The sequence below is a fragment of the Mugil cephalus genome, chromosome 14 (assembly GCF_022458985.1).
Source record: "Mugil cephalus isolate CIBA_MC_2020 chromosome 14, CIBA_Mcephalus_1.1, whole genome shotgun sequence".
NCBI lineage: Eukaryota > Metazoa > Chordata > Actinopteri > Mugiliformes > Mugilidae > Mugil > Mugil cephalus.
The window spans coordinates 11,353,264-11,373,947 of record NC_061783.1 but is presented as its reverse complement, the minus strand read 5'-3'; the positions used below and the strand labels follow the sequence as shown (position 1 = coordinate 11,373,947).

The following is a 20,684-nucleotide window of genomic DNA, read 5'->3' as shown; positions in this document are numbered from 1 at the left end:
ATATATTATAATGTCCTTACTTCACTACATCTACACCAACTCCTTGTACAAGTACCTGAGAAGTAGCACCACTTGCCACAGTTTATGGACATATTTCAAATCTTTTATTTTTTTTTAGACCAAAAGAAAAAAAAAACATTCACTTCTCTTTGATTTATTTGGGATTTTAAGATAAGCTACTAATCAATGACTCATCTAAAGGTGCAAATCACATTGACTAATTTCCGCATGCGGGATTGTTCAGTCTCCTCCACAGAGACTGGGGATCGTTGGCCTCGGGTCAGGTGAATAACAACGAACAAAGGTTATAGATCTGTCCCTGCAGTCGATAGCATTAGTGTAGCAGGGCTCCTCTCTGCAGCCTCCGACGGCTCCACGTCGGACCAATGTCTCCAGTAATGAGAAACTCGGAGAGAACAGGCTGGGAAAACAAGTCAATACAAATGATGAGCAGGAAAACTTAGATTCGCTCTCACATTTTCTTCCTCTGCCCTTTAGCTGCTATCTTGGCACCGATAGGTTTGTGATTTACTAGAGTAAGGTGACGTTTCGTCGATAACTCCGTTACGGAGAGACTGAACTCTGGTAGCAGGTTCGATAATAAAAGTATAGCGTCCTTGTTTGTATTGGTTTCAGCCTTGATCCTTTCCCACTTTGAAGACGCTTTGATGGCTTAGCACAACATCTCTAAAGCTTCCCGACCTCAAGTCTGATACCGCACTGGAAATAGTTGCAAGAGCACAGCAACAACCAACAAAAAGATGTTTAAAATATCAGTTCATCTATACTGACAAACACTGGAATTTGGTTTTACTTGCTGAGATTCTAAGATGAGTTAACATGAAGGTGAGTAGAAATGTGTGTCATCCTTCTGCATGCAACTCTGCGGACGATCCGCAGTCCTCTGTCAATAGATTTAATAAGATCTCTTCTGATTGTGCGGTTGTCTGGACTGACCCATAAACACTTTCAAGTGGACGCTAACGAGAGCAGACTGAGGACTTGTCTGGAGGCCATGCCAACTTGTCTGAGAGTCTGTTGTGAGTGCATGCGCTCCCGTTTAATCAGTTCCAGCCTTAATCTGATTTGATTAGCGTGTCCTCCTGGACGAGGAGAGGAGCTGCACCCTGCTGGCTGCAGCCCTCAGGCTGCTGTCACAAACTCTGCGTCAAGTCCCAGAGAAGTTGCGACGAGGCCTCGCCAAGCTCTTTCCTCTCCTGCTTTCTTATGCATGCGAGTTGAGATAATGTGAGTACATAAAAGCTATTTTGCCTGGATATGAAGGTTTTCAACACTTTCAACTTTAACAGCAAGAGATAGATTAATGCCCAGTCTTTATTGGCAATGATTGAATGGGAAAAAAGTGTATATATTTTCTCCATCACTCCCAACTTAATGCCATTGAGTTGAACGGGTGGTTAAGGCATCGGTGTGGGTTGAGGTGTAGTTGTCTCAATGCATTTTTCAGATATTTCCTTCATGAAACATTGATGCTCTAACTTCAGAGAATGGATGAGCTGGGATACTTGCATCAGCCAGCCACTAAATACCGTGCTACTTTTGAGCAAGGAAGTTTTTTTTTTCTTTTTGTAATACACATACTTTTGATTACTCTTTCAGAATTATTTTATTTAACATAAGTTTTGGGAACTTTTGAGCATATTCTTAAAAAAAAAAAAAATCTGTTGACAACTCAACTATCCAGGTCTCAATTAAAAACTCTTTATTAGCATCATTAATGTCTTGGTCCAGGTAATTTACATGACTGCTGTGTTCCACCTTCATTTACTCTAAGCCAGTAACATGTACACTGCTTCTTATAAAAGAAAGGGGCCTATTGTTTAAATAGCTTTAGCATATATGTTTTTTAATTTTTTTTTTTTTATGGTCATTGTAAACATTGTTTTGCCGTAATGTTCACGTCTGAAGCAAATATCGCATTGGTAGTGTAGATATACAGTACATGTGGTGTAGCACTGCTGTACTGACTTTTTTTTTTTTTTCCTGGCTGTCCCTTCGTATTATTTTTTCCTTTTCCATTTTTTTTTTGCTAACGAGTAGCTAATAGAGTTTCATCAGGGCCATCCACTCCAATGAGTAATCCTCTCTCCAGACTGGCTCTGCTCGGCCCGGAGCGCACCACAGCTCCCCCTCCCAGGAACGGACGCGTTTAAGTGTGACTGTTCAAATAGCTTTGCGCCGTGTCTGGGTGGTGCCGTAGGAAGAAAGCGCGAGTGTTTTCTCCTTTGCCCAAGAGAGTGCGAGACAGATGCTGACAGGCACGGGCTTCCGTTTCTAACGAGCGCGGGGCGTCAGCATCCATGTGTGAGCGAACGCTCTTCCCCACAAGGAAGGAGCTCGGTGGAGGTTGTCGGTACGGGTGGAGGATCCACCAAGAGGCCGCCAGGTGGGAAATGGTGTCACACACTGAGGGGTAAGGGACGGCTATGACCTGTGTTTAGGGAAATGACACAGCCAGGCATGTAATAGAAAAACCAAGGCTGCAAAACCAAGGACACTCGCACACAAAGCCAGGCTGAAAATATTCAGTTTGAAAACAAGATCAGTCCAAAGTCAAAGAAAGGACGGATGTTGTTTTCCATAACTGATTTTTCTCATGATGAATAAAGGTTGGAATTCAAATGCTAAGAAATGTGAAATGAATGTGATAGTTTCAGATTGCACACATGAGCATGTTAAATATCGACATTTACCGTATACAGAGGAAAAAGTGGCAGTGGTGAATGATTGTGTTGACTACTTGGGCATCCTTTAACCTTAAGATTTGTTACGCATATAAATGTCAGTATAGTAACAGTGGTACACCACATACTGTACTGTATATCCACACTATCAATGTATGTAATGTAATAGTTGAAGCTAAACTATGTGACAGTTTTGTGCTTCTTACTTTTTTTTAAACTTTTATTTATTTGTTTATTTCCAGTTCTTTCGAGGTCATACACCGGTGACAAAATACCTTCACACTCTAAGTGTTTCTTCTTTATGAATGAAGAGAGGAGCTGTATAAAGTTATTACATTTCTTATATCTTTAATGTAAACAGCAGTTTTGAGGGGCTTTGAAAAATCCTAAAGAAAGAAAACAAAACAATTGAAGGCATTAAATAGGAGGGGGGAAAAATATATAAATCATAATAGAAATAACAACCATGATCTGTTTTTAACTTAAAAAAATACATAAACTCTCAATTCTGTGGCCACACAGTCCTGAACACACAATGAAAAGTCAACTTCCCTTGATCGAGCACTAACTTATATTGTTGTAATACAGACTACCTGGCAGTTTCACAATTTTAATATCACTAAATTATGACCATCTCACAAATGATAAACACACAAAAAAAAGCTCAAATATTGCTTAGGAATGTTGAGTACAGCAGGGAAAGACGAGTGTGTGACTGTGTCACAACGGTGGTGTTTTACAGTTGTTTTTTTTTTTTTTTTTTTTTTAAATGGCAAAGCCGCTATGTAGGTGTGTGCAATAAGCAATAAGCAGTGGGATAATAACATTGATATTCAAAAGAGAGGCTTTTTTTTGTTTCTCTGTAGTACAGTGCCTAGATTTCGAGGATGGACTTATTCTAACAGTCTTCAGTTTATGTGAAGCAGGACATATTTTTAAGAAATACTCGTTTTAGAAATGCATTTCAGGCTATCGGGGAAACATTTAGCTGCCACAGATACTGTAAGAGGGAATGTGACAGGAAATACTAATGGGAAGTTGACCAAAAAAAAAAAAAAAAGGTCAAAAAACAAAAAAAAAACACCCTCTTCCCTCCCTTCTCCTGAACTACACAACCGCTGCATCCTGATCCCTGCATCCATCACCCCTCCCCACAAGAGCCCTGAGAAAAAAATAATGAAATAATAACAATAATAAAAAAAAATAAAATAAAAAATAGGACAATAAGGAAGCGGGATCAAATGGAATTTCTAAGCATTTGTCTATAACAATCTTGAAGCAAAATGACAGCGAGCGCCTCCGCCGAGAAGAAGAGGAAGAAGAAGAAGGAGAAGAAGAAGCAAATGTTTTTGAAACATCAGACAGAGGAAGAGAGTGAGGAAGAAGACGCAGGACGACCAACGACAGGCCAAACACACACATCCTGGTTTCTCTTCTCCATGGCAACCTGATGACTCTGCATCGACCCCCAAGTCCCTCAAGTGCAACGTTTCATGTTAACACGCACGATTATCCCTCTCATAAAGGTCAAGCCAGAAGCAAGAGGAGAATAGTTCAGCAATTCCTTTTTCTTTCAATCACAGTTCATTTTTTTTTCTTTATATTATATGGTTTTTATTTATTCATGTTCCAGTTTATAAGAAAAGGGGATTGGTCCAGTGAATACAGTAGGTGCGGGGTTTGTTTGGGTTGGGCTTGTGGGGTTGTACGTCTAATTACAGTCGTAAACAAAGTCATAGTTGCTTGGTTCTTTGGGAATCGGGGGCGGGGCCTCGGGAATCTGGATGTTCTCTAGATCCAAGAGGCGGAGCTTCATCTCCATGGAGAGCAGGGTGTCCATGTCGGATTTGGTGTAGTCGCTGGTCATCTCCTTACCCAGGAGGGCGTTTAGACCGTCAGTCCACACGCAGTACTGCACAGAGACGGAGGAAAGATTTACAGTGAAAACAAAATCAGAGCTGGAGGGAGGAAAGAGAACGCACAAACTCAAAGCTAAAGTCTACATTTGGGCGTAGCATGTCTAAAAACTCAAAGGAACCTGTTGACGGCATACAGACCTGCATTAGAGATACGCAGGTACGAAAGAATCTAACTGCATAGGGAGGAAAGTTTGTGTACTCTCATGACTCTCAGGAGAGATAGAGCAGGAACACGCTCTTCTCTCTTGTCCTAAATACAAAGTTCTATGTTTAAAAAAAAAAAAAAACAGTTCAAAAAGAGTTTCTGGAGTCAAGCACGGAGATAACAATGTGAATTACTCGCAGTTAAAGTCTTCAAGCGACGGAAAACATTGTTCTTGTGTTTGCCAAACTCCAGAGATTATAGGTATTAGTTATTTATAAGCAGAACTGCTCTAAAGTATTTTGGAACAAAGCAAAGTTAAGTCGAGTTAAGTGGGACATGTCGATGTAAAGTGCGGAGGATGTTCACCCCAAGCTCAGCGCAAATAGGTTGTTGTGATACCAACAAAGTAAATTCTTCTTCTACATCATTCATAGACCAGGAGTCTTTCTGTTTCTGAGTCTGGTACTCCAAAATGAGAAGGAAAACATTTGATATTTATTTCTTCATTTTCAAGAACCTCTACTATTTCACAATGTATATTGAGATACAGGATTATCACATCAAACAGATTCCACCCATATTTTCCACAGTCTTCAGTCTCTTAAGACTTATATACAGTAGAGCATATGTACAGAAGATATATGGTATATTATAAGCAGAATGTACAGAGGGACCGTTCTCTTTGTGGTACGATCACATTCATTCTGTCTGACAAGATCAACCACCGCAGGGTCGGCTACTGTTGGCTTACCTCGTGCTTGTCAGGAGCGATAAAGTTTAAGTACTCGTCCGACTCGTAGAGGACAGAGAAGGCCAGCTCCAACACCTCCTGGAGAGAGGAAAGAGTGAAACGCAGAGCAAGAGGAGGGAGGGGGAATGGTGCAAACACAGAGCAGGAGTTGCAGACAGTGACAGAGTGGAGGTGGTGGAATGTAAAAGAGAAAAGCGTGCAAGAAGAAGAGAGGAATAACGGGTGAGACATAAACGAAAATGGCGCCTCACATCTCATCACAATCTCACAATCTGTTACTGTACGTCATCAGGTAGCTGCGACATATTAGATGCTGTCTGGAGCGCGGGTGGCTGGGAAATGACTGATATGATTCCAGGTATATTTCCCTCAAAATTCAGTGTGGCCCGTTGTAATTAGAGGCAGTGTGAGGACAGAACAGGGACGCCGCCAGATTTGTATACAAGAAAGCAATCCATTAAATGTGTGTTTGCAATCTGCGTGAAATTGGCGTCTGGTTTACCAAAGCAGCAGGTAATTGCGCAGTCAGAGACTGGGACTGCAGCCTAGGTACATTTTGTGAGGGAGAGCTTAAAAAAAAACAAAAAAACACACACACTTCAGTGGTGAGATTTGTCTCAGATCAGAAGGTACGGGGAACAAAACACTGTACGCAGTGATCCTGAAACAAACACACCGAGCTTTGAGAGGCGACTTTAAAGTCCAGATGAAATAAGATTTGACGATGAAGTGTTTTATGTGTCACGTCTAGCCGACAATGGCATTTAAAAAAAAATAAATAAAAAATCCGCTGTGGGAATTCTCAGTGGTTTTAATGTCTTGGAAAATGATTTCAAAATGCTCATGTCTCATCCTGCACTAGTGGGCGTATAAAAAAATCTGCACGAGGCAGTAGGCTCAGCAGATCTGTAAATATTTCTAAATAAACGGCTAATGTCAGTATGCTAACAAGCTTATGATTACAGTCCTAACAGACGGATGTAAAGCATGTATGCCATAGTTGCCATCTTAATGAAGCATGTTAGTTACCAAGATGGAAACCAAATACATCTAAAATGTGAAAGTCTGGAATAATTTAAGCCATTCTTGTTGGTATTAGTGAAAGCAGTTGTTGAGATATTTGTCATGAACAAAGTGGTGAATGGACTGACATCCACAGAGTCATAGCACGGCTAAAACCGAGCAACATGCTCAATATATTATAAATGACCCAGCTGAATGGATGAATCCCCACAGCGCATTAACGATTTTACATTTTTTAATACAGTATGGTGCTCATCGGACAGCACACTTTTATTCTTTTTATGGACTAATTAAGTGTGGCCCCCCCTTTCGCGGTGCTGTGCCTGCCGTCGCTGCAATTTATGTGAAACTGTGGTTAATTTAATTTTCTCTCTCTCCGTCCGCGGCCTTGTTTTAATACGGCTGCACAAATCCGCACCTGCTTTCTAGATGCTCGGGATTTTCCACATGAATCGGGCAAGCCGCGACTTAAACGCCCAAGGACACGCGATTAACCGCGCAATCCTCCAGTCATTTGCGTGGCCGCGTCTGACACAACCTGCCCATGGAGCTAAAAGGCCCGCCTCAGAAATGAGCTGCAAAATGCGGCAGAGGCGACGTGCAAACTGCTCTTCCAGGTCGGCGCACCTGTTTTCTAAATGACACGTTTTGAGGCATCCGAAAGGAGGGGATATATCACACTTAGGTGATGAATTAAGAACAAAAAAAATTACATAATGAAAGCGATCCATAGCTGCTAAGTGTGTGCATATGTGGAAGAATCTCTTATACTGCGACTTCTCTATTGTCCCACTGTTCTCAGTGTCCCACAAACGCTCTCAAGTCTGCAGAGGTGACTTTGGTCGGCCTTGTAACGGTGAGTAATGAAATGTGCTTATGTTCTCATTCACAGGGCCGGGACATGCCTCCTAGACGGCGCGCCGACCCCCCTCAGGTCATTCGCCCCGGACCTGCGCTTATCGACAGGGTAATAAAGGAGACGAAGCGGGGAGGAGGTGTGCTCCTTTATCTTCAAGGCTATTTATCCAACATCCAATATATCAGAGTCCCGTGGGTGGGGGCCGAAGGTTTGCAGAGGAGGAAAAGTACAGGAGGGGAAGGCCTGATGTGTACACAGATGCTGACAAGATGGCTCTTTCATTCCAGTTAAGGCGGCGCGGAGGGCATGCCCATGTGTCACCATCACGGCTAAGCAGCAAGCGAAGACGTCGGCACGGTCCGGGCGGCTCTTGCGTGACTTTTGCCTGCAATCGCGAGGACGGCGGTTTATTTCCGCGCACCGCTGCTGATGGATACATCTCACCATGCGCACAGCACTGAGATGCGAGTTATTGTGTTATTTCCCAAAGCAAAATTATGTAACCGACATCACGTTATGCAACCCCTCGCGCGCACGGAAGCACATTTTCTCTCGCCTGGATACACACCCACCCGTCCACACGCGCACATACACACCTTGTTTTGCTTCAGGGCTCCCTTCTCCTTCATGTGAGGACAGTCTTTGCCGGTGATAACAGCTTTGATATCAGCCACAGGCACTGCAGAGAGAGGACAGGATTGAGCACACACAATGATAATAGTATCCCTGCAACAACTGTGTCATCCCAGATGCCCGTCTGCTTCGTCTGAGTAATTAATACTGAAAATCCTCCCCAGATCTGTCACCGCAAAACATCGGCAAACAAAGCTGACGTTAACGCCGACTATAAACAGCAAAAACTGCCACTGCCCATAAGGTATTTTGCTGCTATGCATGCCTTCACACAGAGTAAAGACCATCAGTAATTTCAGTGGACACTCACGTTTGTCCTGTAAAGAGTCGTGTGGCACCTCGCCCTGAGGGCTCTCCTCCAGATCTCCATAGTGCAGGACTTTATGATTCGGGGACAGGCGGCAGTACCAAAACTTATCTGCAAGAAACAGTGAGAAGGAAGGAGGACAGCAGGGCGTAAGAGACAGATTTAGCTGAGTTATGAAATAAACAGCGGCTGGCAAAAGGCATCATATGGGTATGGATTTGCATGAGTCATCAGGAGGAGAGAGAATTAGCGTGGCAAAAAAAAAAAAATCCTCGAGAAAAAAAAACAAAAAAACAAAAATCCGCCTTGAGGAATATCCACAGATGGGCCATAATTCTCTCCAAGAGGGAGGGATCTTCTTAGCGGGCAACAAAACAGACAGTCGGCCTTCATCATTTTAAAAATGATTCAACAGCAATATACACACTTGAGTCAAGATCAAACAAGGACGCTAGTTTTTTTTTTTTTTTCCTCTCATAAAAACGGTAAAAGAAAAAGTGATCTCGTAAAGTGCTCTTTTCAAAGAGGACAATAATTCCAGGTCAAGGTCCTTAGCAGGTCCACCGCAAGAGTCAAAATGCTTCCTCCGCCTAGAAGACGGAGGCCTGCAGCTACCAGTTGTCTCCACGGTCCACCTCTGCAGCTGGCCCGGTGTTCTCCGGCGGCTTCCCACAGAGTCGGGCGCCGAGCTGAGCTGCCGGCGTTTGGGAGGATCCGGCTGGCGCGTGCACAGTCCAACTCTTAATTGCGGAAGACAGACAGTTGGTGGTGCCAAGCCGGTGCAGAGCGCCACCGGTTCACGTCTGTGTGATCTGTGCGAGATCTGTGCAGTGCTTCTGAGTAGCCGGGACCCCGTGAAACTGCTCGGCTTAACTGCTACAGCGACAGATTTGGATGTGCAAGTGTGTCTGCACAGAGAGCATATGCTCTTCCTTTTGCTCGGAGATGCTCCCTTTCATCTTTTATATTTCATTCTTACTTGAACTATAATTGATTCAGCACCCAGACAGTTGGCGGGTAATAAATAATAAATACAACCAGGCTGGATTTCTCCCTTTTGCGTTTGCAGCGTTTATACAAAGTACACCTCGCTGACACCCAAGTGATGTTACCTGCAGTATTCTGCACTTAAAAGACTTTACAAGCACTGAGCTTTTAGAAAGAGGCACCCTTGTAATGGGCAGCATGGAGAGCAGAGAAAAGATTCATCGGCGCTGGAGTCAGCTAAATTAATATTTGATGTAGGTACTTGCGTCCCTGCAGGCTGGGCGACTTTGAAATAGTCATACAAGATGGAGTGGGAGCGGCAAACCAAAGAGACACAGCATTAGGCAGATAGTTAACAAATGGAACTAATAAGGATTGGGAATATTTGTCTAAGCAATGCTGAAAAAAAAGAGAACAAAATGATGTAACACATCTCATCACTTGAACCTCAGGAGTGTATTAAATTTAATCCTCTTGTTTTTCAGCCTGCTTAAGGTGTGCAATAAAAAGTGCTCTTCACATTTTAATGCGTGCATATATTTTAAGAAACAGTAGGAGAACAAAGGCACCGAGATGAGAGCGGGGACTGATGTATAGGTGGTGGGCAAGGGGGACAGATGAAGATGAAAAAAAAAAAAGCATATGAAGTAGAAATTCACACGGGCACAATGAGAAGAATACAAAAGAAAGCACAAAAAAAGACAAAAAGTGAAGAGTGTGCCAGATAGGAAAGATGCTGCGGAAGCACTGGGGAGGAACGGCGTCTTCTCAGAGGCAAAGATAGCTACAGCAAGCCTGTAGCAGGCAGATGGCTTGGCTACAGTTAGTAGCAGATTAAAGCCCATATAACCCTACAGGCTAGCGCACTACATTGAAAACAGCAGGGCTACAGCACTGCTTGACACACTGTGCGCGTGTTTAGCGCTCCTGAATGGCGACACGTTAACAGGAGGCCACTCGCAACACAAAAGACAAGCAGAAACCAGTCGACCACAAGCAACGATCAGACACTCGATCTGGCCCAAGGTTTCCACCTGAGCATCTGTCCGGCACAATCTTTTCAGCTCGGAACCCTTTTCCTTCCACCCCGCCACATTTATTTATTTATTTTCAAACTCCTTCGCTACTGTAACCCGGCGCTGACAACATGTGGATGACAGCTGCCAAGGCCAATCAGGCTTTAAAATGTCAGAACACATCGGCGCAAGGAGAAAACACCATCAGGATTTGCGCAGCCTGATTTGATTTATTGAAAAGTACAGTTCCTGCAGGGCAGAAGATGACAGTAATGCAGTAAGAGCAAACCAAAGCACAACCTGAGTCTTTTCCTTTTTCTTTTTTTTTTTTTTTTGTGCATTTATACATACGGACTGATGCAAATATGACAGAGAAGGGTGATCGAGAGTACAAGAGGGAGGGCAGGGGAGTGAAGGGATCAGGTCTCAAGCTGATTAAATCCTCTGTGACCGAGGAACAGTATATTATACAGGCTAAACGCTGCTACTCCCCCTTTCCATCTCTGATGCCCTGCACGCTTTCTCTGTCGTGAAATAGGATGAACCGAACCGGTGGAAAGAAGCACGATCTGAGTGCGATGGCAGGATTTTAAATTTACATCCCGTTTCCTCTCTTCTCTGCGCCATGAATACACAAACTAGGTTAAGGCGAAACAATGCACTGTATGTGTGACCTTTATCGTGCAGTTTCTACCAGATGTATTTAACAACTTGATAATTGATATCTCCTTAATGTTCCAGCCATAACATCTGGCTTATGTCATCTCTCAGTAGTTAATACACTGCTTTGTCATTGTCACCGCACCCTCCATGCAGCAGAGCCTGAACTTAGCGCAGTCTGTTCTCCATTCAAAACTTTCTCTAAAATATATCTCGACAGGTGCATAAAAGATGCGCATTTGTACGCCGTGTATCTGCGTATGCATCGGAAAAGGAAAAAAAAAAACGCCAGAGTGCACGTACCTAAAGCCAGACAGACAGGCGTGCACAGTATTAATGAATGTATTAAGAGAATCAGCATGTCACTATATGCATCTGCCTCAAAGCCTCTGAGAGGAAGGAAAGTCTGAGCGAGTGATCACGATAGAGGATATGCAGCAGTCCAGAGCGCCACAGAGATCCCCTGATAAAATATCTCCTGTGGGATTTTCATTAAAAAAAGAAATGGAATGAGACTAAGAACAAACGGAGGGAGGACACAGAAGGAAAGTTCTTGTGGAGGGAGCAGAGGGAGATGTGTGTTTCAGTCCCTGTGTGGCTGTGATCTGATCTGCAGTGAAGTCAATGCAAAGTCACTTTTCTGTGTGCACATACAGCAAGTGCATGTGGGTGAATCCTGCGCCAGTCTCACCTTGCCTCCTGCGACTGCTGATTTTCCTGAAGCAGGTTCCTTCACACAACCTGTTGAGCCTCTGCTGTTTGATCAGCTCCATGATCTCTGGCTGGATCTTTTCCCTCAGCTCCCTGCAGAACAAAAAAAACAAACAAACAAACACATATTATAGGTTTAAGAGAATTAACTTAATTCTATTAACTACACACGACCAGTGTGAAAAGCCACTGGCAGCGGGATACTGTAAGACCAGATAAAAAAGAAGTGAATTATTTTATTTTCCACCAGGTTATCTAACAGTGTACGGTTTTCTTCTGACTGGCAGAATCACCACACACACCATTTCCACACATGTGCGCTAAGAAACATGTCATCTCCCGAGGATGATCAGTGGGCATCTGTGCTGCTCCAGCTTCTGCTTGCTGTCATTTATTCATGCTCCTTCATGTACGTGTGTCTGTCTTGCATACGAATTCCAAGCGCGCAGCACTAGTCAACATGAATTATGTATACTATCTGCCTGAGCTGTGCTGCTCCCCATCGCCGTTATAGACTTTTTCTCATCCAATTTACCCTTTATTCTTTTTCTATTCTGGACGTATCCTTGCGTTTAACAGACCTGGAGGTATTGTAGATGTATGAAGTCTGGGGATATTTAACATTTTCTTGTTTTTCCCCCCGAAGCCGGTTTTCTTGGTCGCATTTTCGTCCTCCTTTCCCGTCTTCCGTCTCCTTCAGGCTCTAGTCTCCCTGCCCGTCCGCCCTCCCTTGTCCGTGCGTTTGCCTCATTGGTGATTCCAGTCATTACACTGATCTGTGGTCAGACATTCACTCTGACATCTCTAAAGAAACAGCTAGTGGGAAAGGCGTGGCTCGCTGTGCGAAGGAGGGATGATGATGGCTCTGTGTTACCACTTCACGCGTCTAGCTCATTCTTCTGCCTGAGCTAGAAGCAGCTGAGACTGTGCTTATGTCTGAAAGTTTTGGGTGAGTTTGCTACTTTGCCTTCTCGGGAATTTAGCTTCTATTTAAATAGATGCATTCAGGCAAATGCATAAAATCTCAGACAATTAAAGTCTTGTTCTGGTAGGTTTAAGCGCTCACTCAGGTTGGCGTCAGGTGTTTAAATGATGAATTAAGTCAGACCCAAGCCTTGTGGGAACTGAAATATTGCCAAGGAAAGGTGAAAAATGAATCAATAATGAATTAAGTTGAGCCATTTTTCATCTTAATTTTCTGAGGTGGTGCTATAAAATTTAACAGCGTATTAGCATTTTCACATAAATGTATATTCAGCAGTTCTGAATTGATTTACACCATAGGTCTTCAACAGGGGGTCTGCGGAGGTACTGCAGGGGGGGTCGCAAAATCCTTGGTTGTTTAGACATTTTTTTATATATATTTTCTTTTAATTTTCCCCCACACATTAAAATTTGTTTAAATACACATTAACTTCAATTTTCTTTAGTAAAGGGATAAATTATCTTTCAGGCAGCACTTCACTCATTCACTGATACAGGACCTGTCTCTACAGCGCACTGTTTCACACACACAGCACCTCACTAGCCGAGACCTGTCAATCTAAGCCTCCTGTACACAGTAGGACCCGCCCCCATTGCTGCTGAGCTAATCACGACGCCGCATATTACACGTCGACTCTGTCAGGTTCCCCGCAATTGGCTGAGAGCCTATTCAGTCCCCACGTGAATTCCCGATCGCACGCTTCTATGTTAGCAGAGGAGAAGCTAACAGCTAAAATCAGGCAACTACTGTGGCCAAAATGAATCGCTTTGTCTTTTGAACCAAAAAAGTCCACAAACACAGGAGCGATATCCTCCAGCTCAGAAACCAAGATGGTTTTGTTTTTTGGCAAAAATTAAAAAAAAAAGCAAATCCATCCAAATTCTGTCAACAGGGGTCAAAATAAAGGTTCAGCTCAGACTCAAAAGACGGACACAGACATGGAGGCCATACAATTTTTTGAATTCTCAAGTCATTCTCTACTTCTACAGAAAGCAGAAAAATTGTAAGCAATGCGGTGATTCTTTAAAATTTGCAGTCAGGCTTAGCTCATTATGTTAACAAGTCATGATAGTATAGTATTGATTAGTGGAAAATTCCAGGCTCGGTAGTCTCACATTGTTGAAGAGAGACTCGACTTCTCAGTGGAATAGAATACATTTTGCTAACAGCTTCAGACCGGGTGTTGGATTAAGCTATAACAATACGGACCACAGCTACTAAAAACCACTGTAACACACATAATTTCCGGTAAAAATAATAATAATAAACTAGTTTAGGTGTTAATATCATAAATCCATCTCAAAACTGTGTCTTTATACTAACAATACTAGTCTTTTTTTTTAATAACCTCCATGTTTTTGGGAACATTTTGTGCCACTTCCTTCACTTTCAATCTACATTCTCCTCGCAACTGCCTGCGAAAGTGTGGTTTCTACCCTTTCAATATCGATTCAATAAGCCCTTGGCTCAACATTGATTACTGTTCAAAGGGACGAGCTCCATCTTTGAAACGATTTTTCAATAGTGCTACCTACTCCATTAAATTCAGGCAGGACAAAACAATGTTCTGCATTACAGGACCTGCATCCATGACCGTTCGATGAATGATCTATTACAGAGGAGCCTCTTTATGCCTAATGAGCTGGAGGGTCGTTAATGGAGTATTCACTGGGAATGCCATTTGCAGACAGTCTGAATCTGATGCATATTTTCAATCACGAGAGGAAAGCACAGGTGCAGCCCGCTTTAGGCCAGTTGCTAACATTTAGTTGACAAATGTAGAGGAGAAAAGGGGAGCAATTAAAGGCGTATTAATCCCCACAGCTTTTTGTAGATGCAAATGATGTCCTCATTTTGGGACCTAATACCTGACCAGGTAGAGTTTAAAAACTGAAATAAAGTGTCTAACTTTTGATTATTCTCAAGCCTTTGACAAACACATGCAATCGCATTTTTGGCTTTTGAAACCGGGGCGACATCTTGACTGCATCACTTACAAGATGGGCCGGGACTGGAAGTCTTCCTGATTCATCCTCTCAGACTGGCGTATCTTCAGGATCTCTGTGTAGCTCAGGTTCTGCAGGCGACTCTTGAACTGGTCCAGGGAATTAGGCTTGACAGTGAGCGCTCGCATGATCTGCTCCCTCACCACCTGCATTACCTGTGCGGCAGAACAGAGAGATGGAAGGAGAGAAAGGTGAGGTCATCGCTGGCACACGCAGGAAGTCAAAACCGACACCTCTGTCTATTTTGGGGGTCAGATTATCCCAGACAATGTTCTGCTCCTAGTTGGATTGATGTCGTCTTTTTTTCTTTTTCTCTCAGAACAGGAACCAATCTCACATACAGAGTCCTAAAAGAGAAACCGCCGAACAATTCAATACCGACTATGTCTCACTACCGGGCCATAGGGAAGTGCATGAGAGAACTTGCCTATAACATGTCCCCAGCTAAAGGCCTAACATTAATCTGGCAGTGGCTGCAGAAGCATGACACATGAGTCATGAATCCCACTGAAAGGGTCTTCAGCAGAGTTAACAATACAAAAGAAAGCAATATACACATCAAGCATTTCTGGATCACTTAGATTGGAGCACATGCTTTACTGTGCAGACACACACACACAGATCGTACTAAAAATATAGCTAACATAGACGGAAAAATTGGAGACTTTGGATCTTTGTTCCCTGAAATCAGTGACCAGACAAACCTCAGAACCTCAACTTCACAACTTAAACTCTCTGAAATGCGCAATGGAGAAGAACCCTCACATCTTTATGACAGAATCACTAGGCCTTTCTTACACAGTTAATAAAGTGCAGATTTCTTCTAAAGTATGAAATCCCTTCATCCTACTGCTTAGACACTCAAGCCTCCAGAAAATTAGTCCTAAGCTGAAATACTCCACGACAGCTGGTTCCATTTAGCTTTTTACTCTTGACAAGAGATTTGCATTCCGCATAGTTAGGGTTTGAATGCTAATACATCCCAAAGATATATTCTTTATTTGAGGAGGTATTCAGTCAGCACATAAGGGGATTGTCTGAGAGCAAACATAATTCCTAATGTGTGGATTTTTTTATTTTTTTCCCCCCCGAACAGAACATCACCTCAAAACAGAGAGTAGCTTGCAGACCCTAGGTTGAAGTGGGACTACAAATCCTACCGAGACATCGTGTGCAGTATTTGTCTGTAAAAAAAATTGAGTGCTTAACATTTTTGTTTTTTCTTTTCTGGCAGCGCAGATGATATGATAGAAGTGACAAGCAGCCATGATTATGGATCAGCCTTATTAGCGAGCGCCTCTGGCTGTGCAGATGCTGATTCACTGGATCAAATCACACTGAGGTGACAGGAAGAAATAGACCGTCTTCCCTTCTGTTCTCTATTGTACTTTCCCTTTTCATTGCTTCGTCAAATGCTCGAGGACAAACATGTATTTCCATTCCATTTTGATGCAACAATGAGAATTTAGGCTGATGCTTTTGAAGCACGTATCTGGTCATTGATTCACCAAAAAAAAAAAAAATAAATAAAAAATAGAGGCCTTTTTGGACTTTGTTTATAATTGCTATAAATGTTCTCCTGCCCTATACATCTGGGCTCCTCACCCTGAACAACCCTGCCAAAACCCGGCCAAGACCCCAAACTAAGTCTTATGCAACGTCGCTCTTGCTGCTGGTTTCTGCTGCAAGGCGATTACTCATCAACTTGATAACCTCTGGACCCGCACTAGTCAGACTAAGCCTGGGGTGAGAGCATTAAAAATAGAAGATTTGGGTTTCTGAAAATAAAACACGCAGGGCATAAATCTCCCGCAACAAATGAAAAGAAAACCTCAAGATGCATTAAGTTGTGGCGTGGGCTCACAGATCCCTTTCAGGAAGTCGTCGCTGGACAGACAACGGCGTCCGGTGGTCGTAAATTTAGGTCAGCGACGCTAAGAAAACTTTGAAAATGTGCCCATCGGGCGCAAGAGTCATTAGATTCCTTAGTCGGCATGTTTTAAGAACAACTTGCACTCGAGTCTTTGATGTGCGACACTTGTAATATGATTTATTTACAAAGCTCGGATGCACGCCCACATCAGGGCCCATGTGGTCTTCTCCGGTGTGATCCAAATCTAAGTGGCACTGAATTTGATGCAAAGCAGAGCTGACTGAGCCCGTCCTTATAATTCCCTTTGACAGAATCAGATCAGGATCTTGGATGTTTGAAAGGAAGCTCTGTACTGGGCTTAGATAAACATCGTGTGCGTGAAGCATTAACCTCATTATATGACGTTTCTAAATATTTCTGACAGCACGGACTCTTTAAAAACCAGCTCCCTCTTTGGCCAGAACAATACAGGATGGTACAGGGAGGGTGAGAGGACTCTAGGGGCTGTGGCACAGAAATTATACACATTTATAAATGTATCATCTCCCGCTCTGTTCTTTTACTCTTATTCTGTACAGTATCCAAAATCACAGCACAAAAACGTCCATCCACTACAGCGCGGGGGTCGATGCTTTCACTCCTCACCGGCCAAACACTTTGAACAAAAACTCTTAATGTTGGGTGTCGTCTCAATTTTCCGACCCCATCCGTAATTAGTCCCTGCAATATATGAACCATATTTTCACGGGGAGGAAACAGGTGTCCAGCTAACAGCAGATTTACAACCCCCCGGGTACTGAGTTTCAGCCCGTCACCTCAGCCTCCTCCTCCTCCTGTTCGAGCAAAAGAAAAAAAAAAAAAAAAAAAAAATGCACAGCCAAATGGATGAAGCCGCAGCTTGCAATCGTGCAACGGGAGATTCATTACTCCTGCCCCGTAGTTTTAATCACAACTTCATGAAGTTGCCTGTCATAAATTTTCGCACATACGCACATACTACTGATAATTAGGTCTAAAATTCATTTATTTTCCCATTAAGATTCCAAATGGTGTGTCAGCGCGCCTAGGAGGAACATTATCCCATTAAGAAACTATTTAAAAATAAAGGAAATCACAGAGTACAACAAAGACCGAGATCTGATTACATTTAGCTGGGATTTGGAGTACACTGCAAGTAAACAAAAATAAACCCTCAAATCGCTTCTTGAAATCTTAAAAACAGCAGGAAACTTCCACTTTTGTTTTTGTTTTTTTCTTTTCAAAGGCAGATCCCGTCGTCAGCAGCAGCAGTTTGCTTTCTAATCTAATCCCAATCTCCAGAGACAAACCAGCTCTGGTGTCTCAGCACAGCCGTCTCTGGGGAATGTTCATTAATATGCCTTGTTTGCAGTCATGTCTCCGGCAGGAAAACAATTCTGTTGGCCCATGTGGCTGCTCTCATGCTAATTAACACAGAGAATATTCATCACATTTAATATGAACACATGGTTCTCTCACAACAGGGCGGGGGGTGTGGTGGTGGGTGGGGGGTGGGCACCATGAATATTTTATCTTCATCCCTCTCTGTTACGCGCTGATTGCTCTGAGAGCACCTTGGCAGAGGTGAGATGACGTCAGCGGCTGGAACAAACTTTGCAGGCTAAACTCAGGACACGTTTAGGTTCTTCTTTCCATTTAGTCGGATATGTTGATCCGAGGGGGGGTTACAGGTCCCAGCTCGCGTATCTGTCTTTCCGTCTTTCTTTCCATCCACTCTCACTCTCCCTAATCTCTTCGAGACAACAGGCAATCATTCTCTCGGACTGAAGTTAGACAGCGGAGCAAGAGTCAGCAAAAGTAATTAAACGCTGTCCCGAGAGCCATCAAGCACATGTAATGACAAACTGGCTACTGACTCGTCCGCCACTTCCCCTTCCGCCTCTCCTCAAACGGGGACACTTGGGCAGCTCCTTTCTCCTGGAGTTGCACCGCCATCCATCATCGACGGCGCATCAGCCGTAACAAATTGTCCCCCCCCCTCCTCACTGGCCAATCAACTGTTGCCGCTGCTCCATTTACCTAAGAGGACAGTAATTACATCATTTACCAGCTGCCAGTCAAATGCTTAGGCCGCCACTCAGGCTCTGTCCTGGACTGAAGACACTTTCGGCGGGCGAAAGAAAATAAGCCGGTAATCACAGAATAATGACTTCACTGATAACTCCCTGAAAGCAATCAAAATGTCCCCCTCACATGGTGATAATGGGACAGAAATAGATAAAACATGCATGAACATACGCGAGCATGTGTGTACAAAAGCTACACATGTCCGCGTCAGACGAACAGGGAATCCGTTCCCCTATTGTCAAAATGCTTATTATATTTCTACTTCCTGCCACTATGTCCCATGTTCACTTAATAATTACATCCTTCAGAGCTAACCGTAATTAAAAATACAACGGTGCCACGCTGATGGACATGAAAGGAAGCTTGTCTCTTAGAGGGGAGGCTGGCACTGTTAGTATTAAAATTAGACAAAATGGCTTTGAGAAGCTGACAGGGATGAATCATGAGCAAAGTTGAGGCCGCAGATTTATGCCTGAAACACAATTAAAAGATACTGTTGAACCATGATAAATTCAAGCGCAAAAAGCTGTGCAAATAAATACGGCACAGTTTTATTGGGCCTGCTGCTAAAAGAGCGTACCAAATTAATAATTCGATGAGCCCCGCCTGTGCGCGCGGACATCGTTTCCCTCCGGTTTCTGTTTGCGAAATGATAGTGACACAAATCTATGCCAACAATGCCAACTGTGCCAGCTTTTTCCTCTCCCTCACCCCTGCAGTCTGTGCGAGGGGACGTTTCGGGGAGGCACAACAAAACGCAGATCCCCGTCTGACAGGCGACGGTGGATTTGCTTTGGTCCTGGCAGAGTGTGTTACTTCAAATGCTTCCCACTGGACTGAAATACCAAAAAAAAGAAAAGAAAAAAAAGCCGAAACCACACTCAGTGCAGCTCTACATGTCAGCTGCTGTCGGTGACGTGGGCGTGATGGTTACAGAGACGAGGTACGAAAGGAAGGTTCAGACATCTTTAAGGTGTTGACACGGGGGCAAACTTCATCACTGTTTGTTTGGTGATACTGACAAAAATCACTGTCGTAATGCTCTTGTTTGCTTGGTTGACCATTTTTGTAGCAGGAACTGTCAAATGAGATGGTTGCACAACAGACTCTGAGTTTATATTTAGTATACTCGGCTTTTCTTTTTAGGTCCTCCTAAAAACCGTGGCCGTGGTTCTATTTTAAGCCTGCGGAGAGCAAAAACGCAGAAAGGCGCTACTTTCATCCATTTAAATTCCAATTACGATTCTACCCCCCGCGGCTCTAATGTAAAGATCCACCGTATCTGGATATTTCAATAAAATACAATACAGTCACAACGGGTGAATTTAACTTTGAAGTGCGGTGAAAAGCGGCTCTGGTCTCTCTTAGTGAAAGCCTTAGGGACCTATTTGACAGGATTACTGCACCACAGAGACGCAAACACCGTACAGTAGCCATACGGTCTCAATGTGCACACCTATACCGCACGTATACTCATTTATTCCTTCTCTTGCAGGGATTATACAGCAGGACAACACACACAACTAGTCGACCAGGAGGTAAACGTGGCCTCTGCTAGTAGTTGACATGCACACAAGCGACATCTGGACACCTCCCTGCATCAAATCTATTCTCCCTTCCACACCAGTGATGAAGGGTCGACACCGGCTGTTGCTGTTGCCATATTTAGCGGGAGTGCTGCATGCCGAGACAAAGTGTCAGAGGAGCTCTTTTTTTTGTTTTTTCTCAACGGCTGGCCCCATGCGAGGTGCAAAGCAGCCCATATGGATGACTGGAGAGGAAAGTTGCCCGGGAAAAAGTGCCACTTACCGCGTGTCTACCGAAGAAATGCTGATAAAAGCCAAGCGCTGACCTTGGCTCGCGTACAGCAGTTTTAATATGACACTGTTGTTGCAGGAAATCGGAACATTTTGCATTAATTGTCCCGGAGGGATGAGTAAATTGGTCGTGATTAAGCATCCATTCAAGGACAGGAAAATCGGGCATTACTTAATTATA

At 43.5% G+C, this 20,684-nt stretch overlaps 1 protein-coding gene across 6 annotated transcripts in view; it reads right to left on the bottom strand.

Moving 5' to 3' along the window:
- Nucleotides 1–3,033: 3,033 nt before the first annotated feature.
- elmo1 (engulfment and cell motility 1 (ced-12 homolog, C. elegans)) overlaps nucleotides 3,034–20,684 on the bottom strand; it is a 92,577-nt gene continuing 74,926 nt past the window's right edge. For all 6 annotated transcript variants that reach the window (XM_047604450.1, XM_047604451.1, XM_047604449.1 and 3 more), the window contains 6 exons: nucleotides 14,699–14,862; nucleotides 11,697–11,809; nucleotides 8,346–8,453; nucleotides 7,999–8,081; nucleotides 5,521–5,598; nucleotides 3,034–4,617 (listed from right to left, as the gene is read on the bottom strand). In XM_047604450.1, the coding sequence (XP_047460406.1) occupies nucleotides 4,417–4,617; nucleotides 5,521–5,598; nucleotides 7,999–8,081; nucleotides 8,346–8,453; nucleotides 11,697–11,809; nucleotides 14,699–14,862 (747 nt within the window). In that variant the 3' untranslated portion in view covers nucleotides 3,034–4,416. The remainder of the gene's footprint in view (nucleotides 4,618–5,520; nucleotides 5,599–7,998; nucleotides 8,082–8,345; nucleotides 8,454–11,696; nucleotides 11,810–14,698; nucleotides 14,863–20,684) is intronic.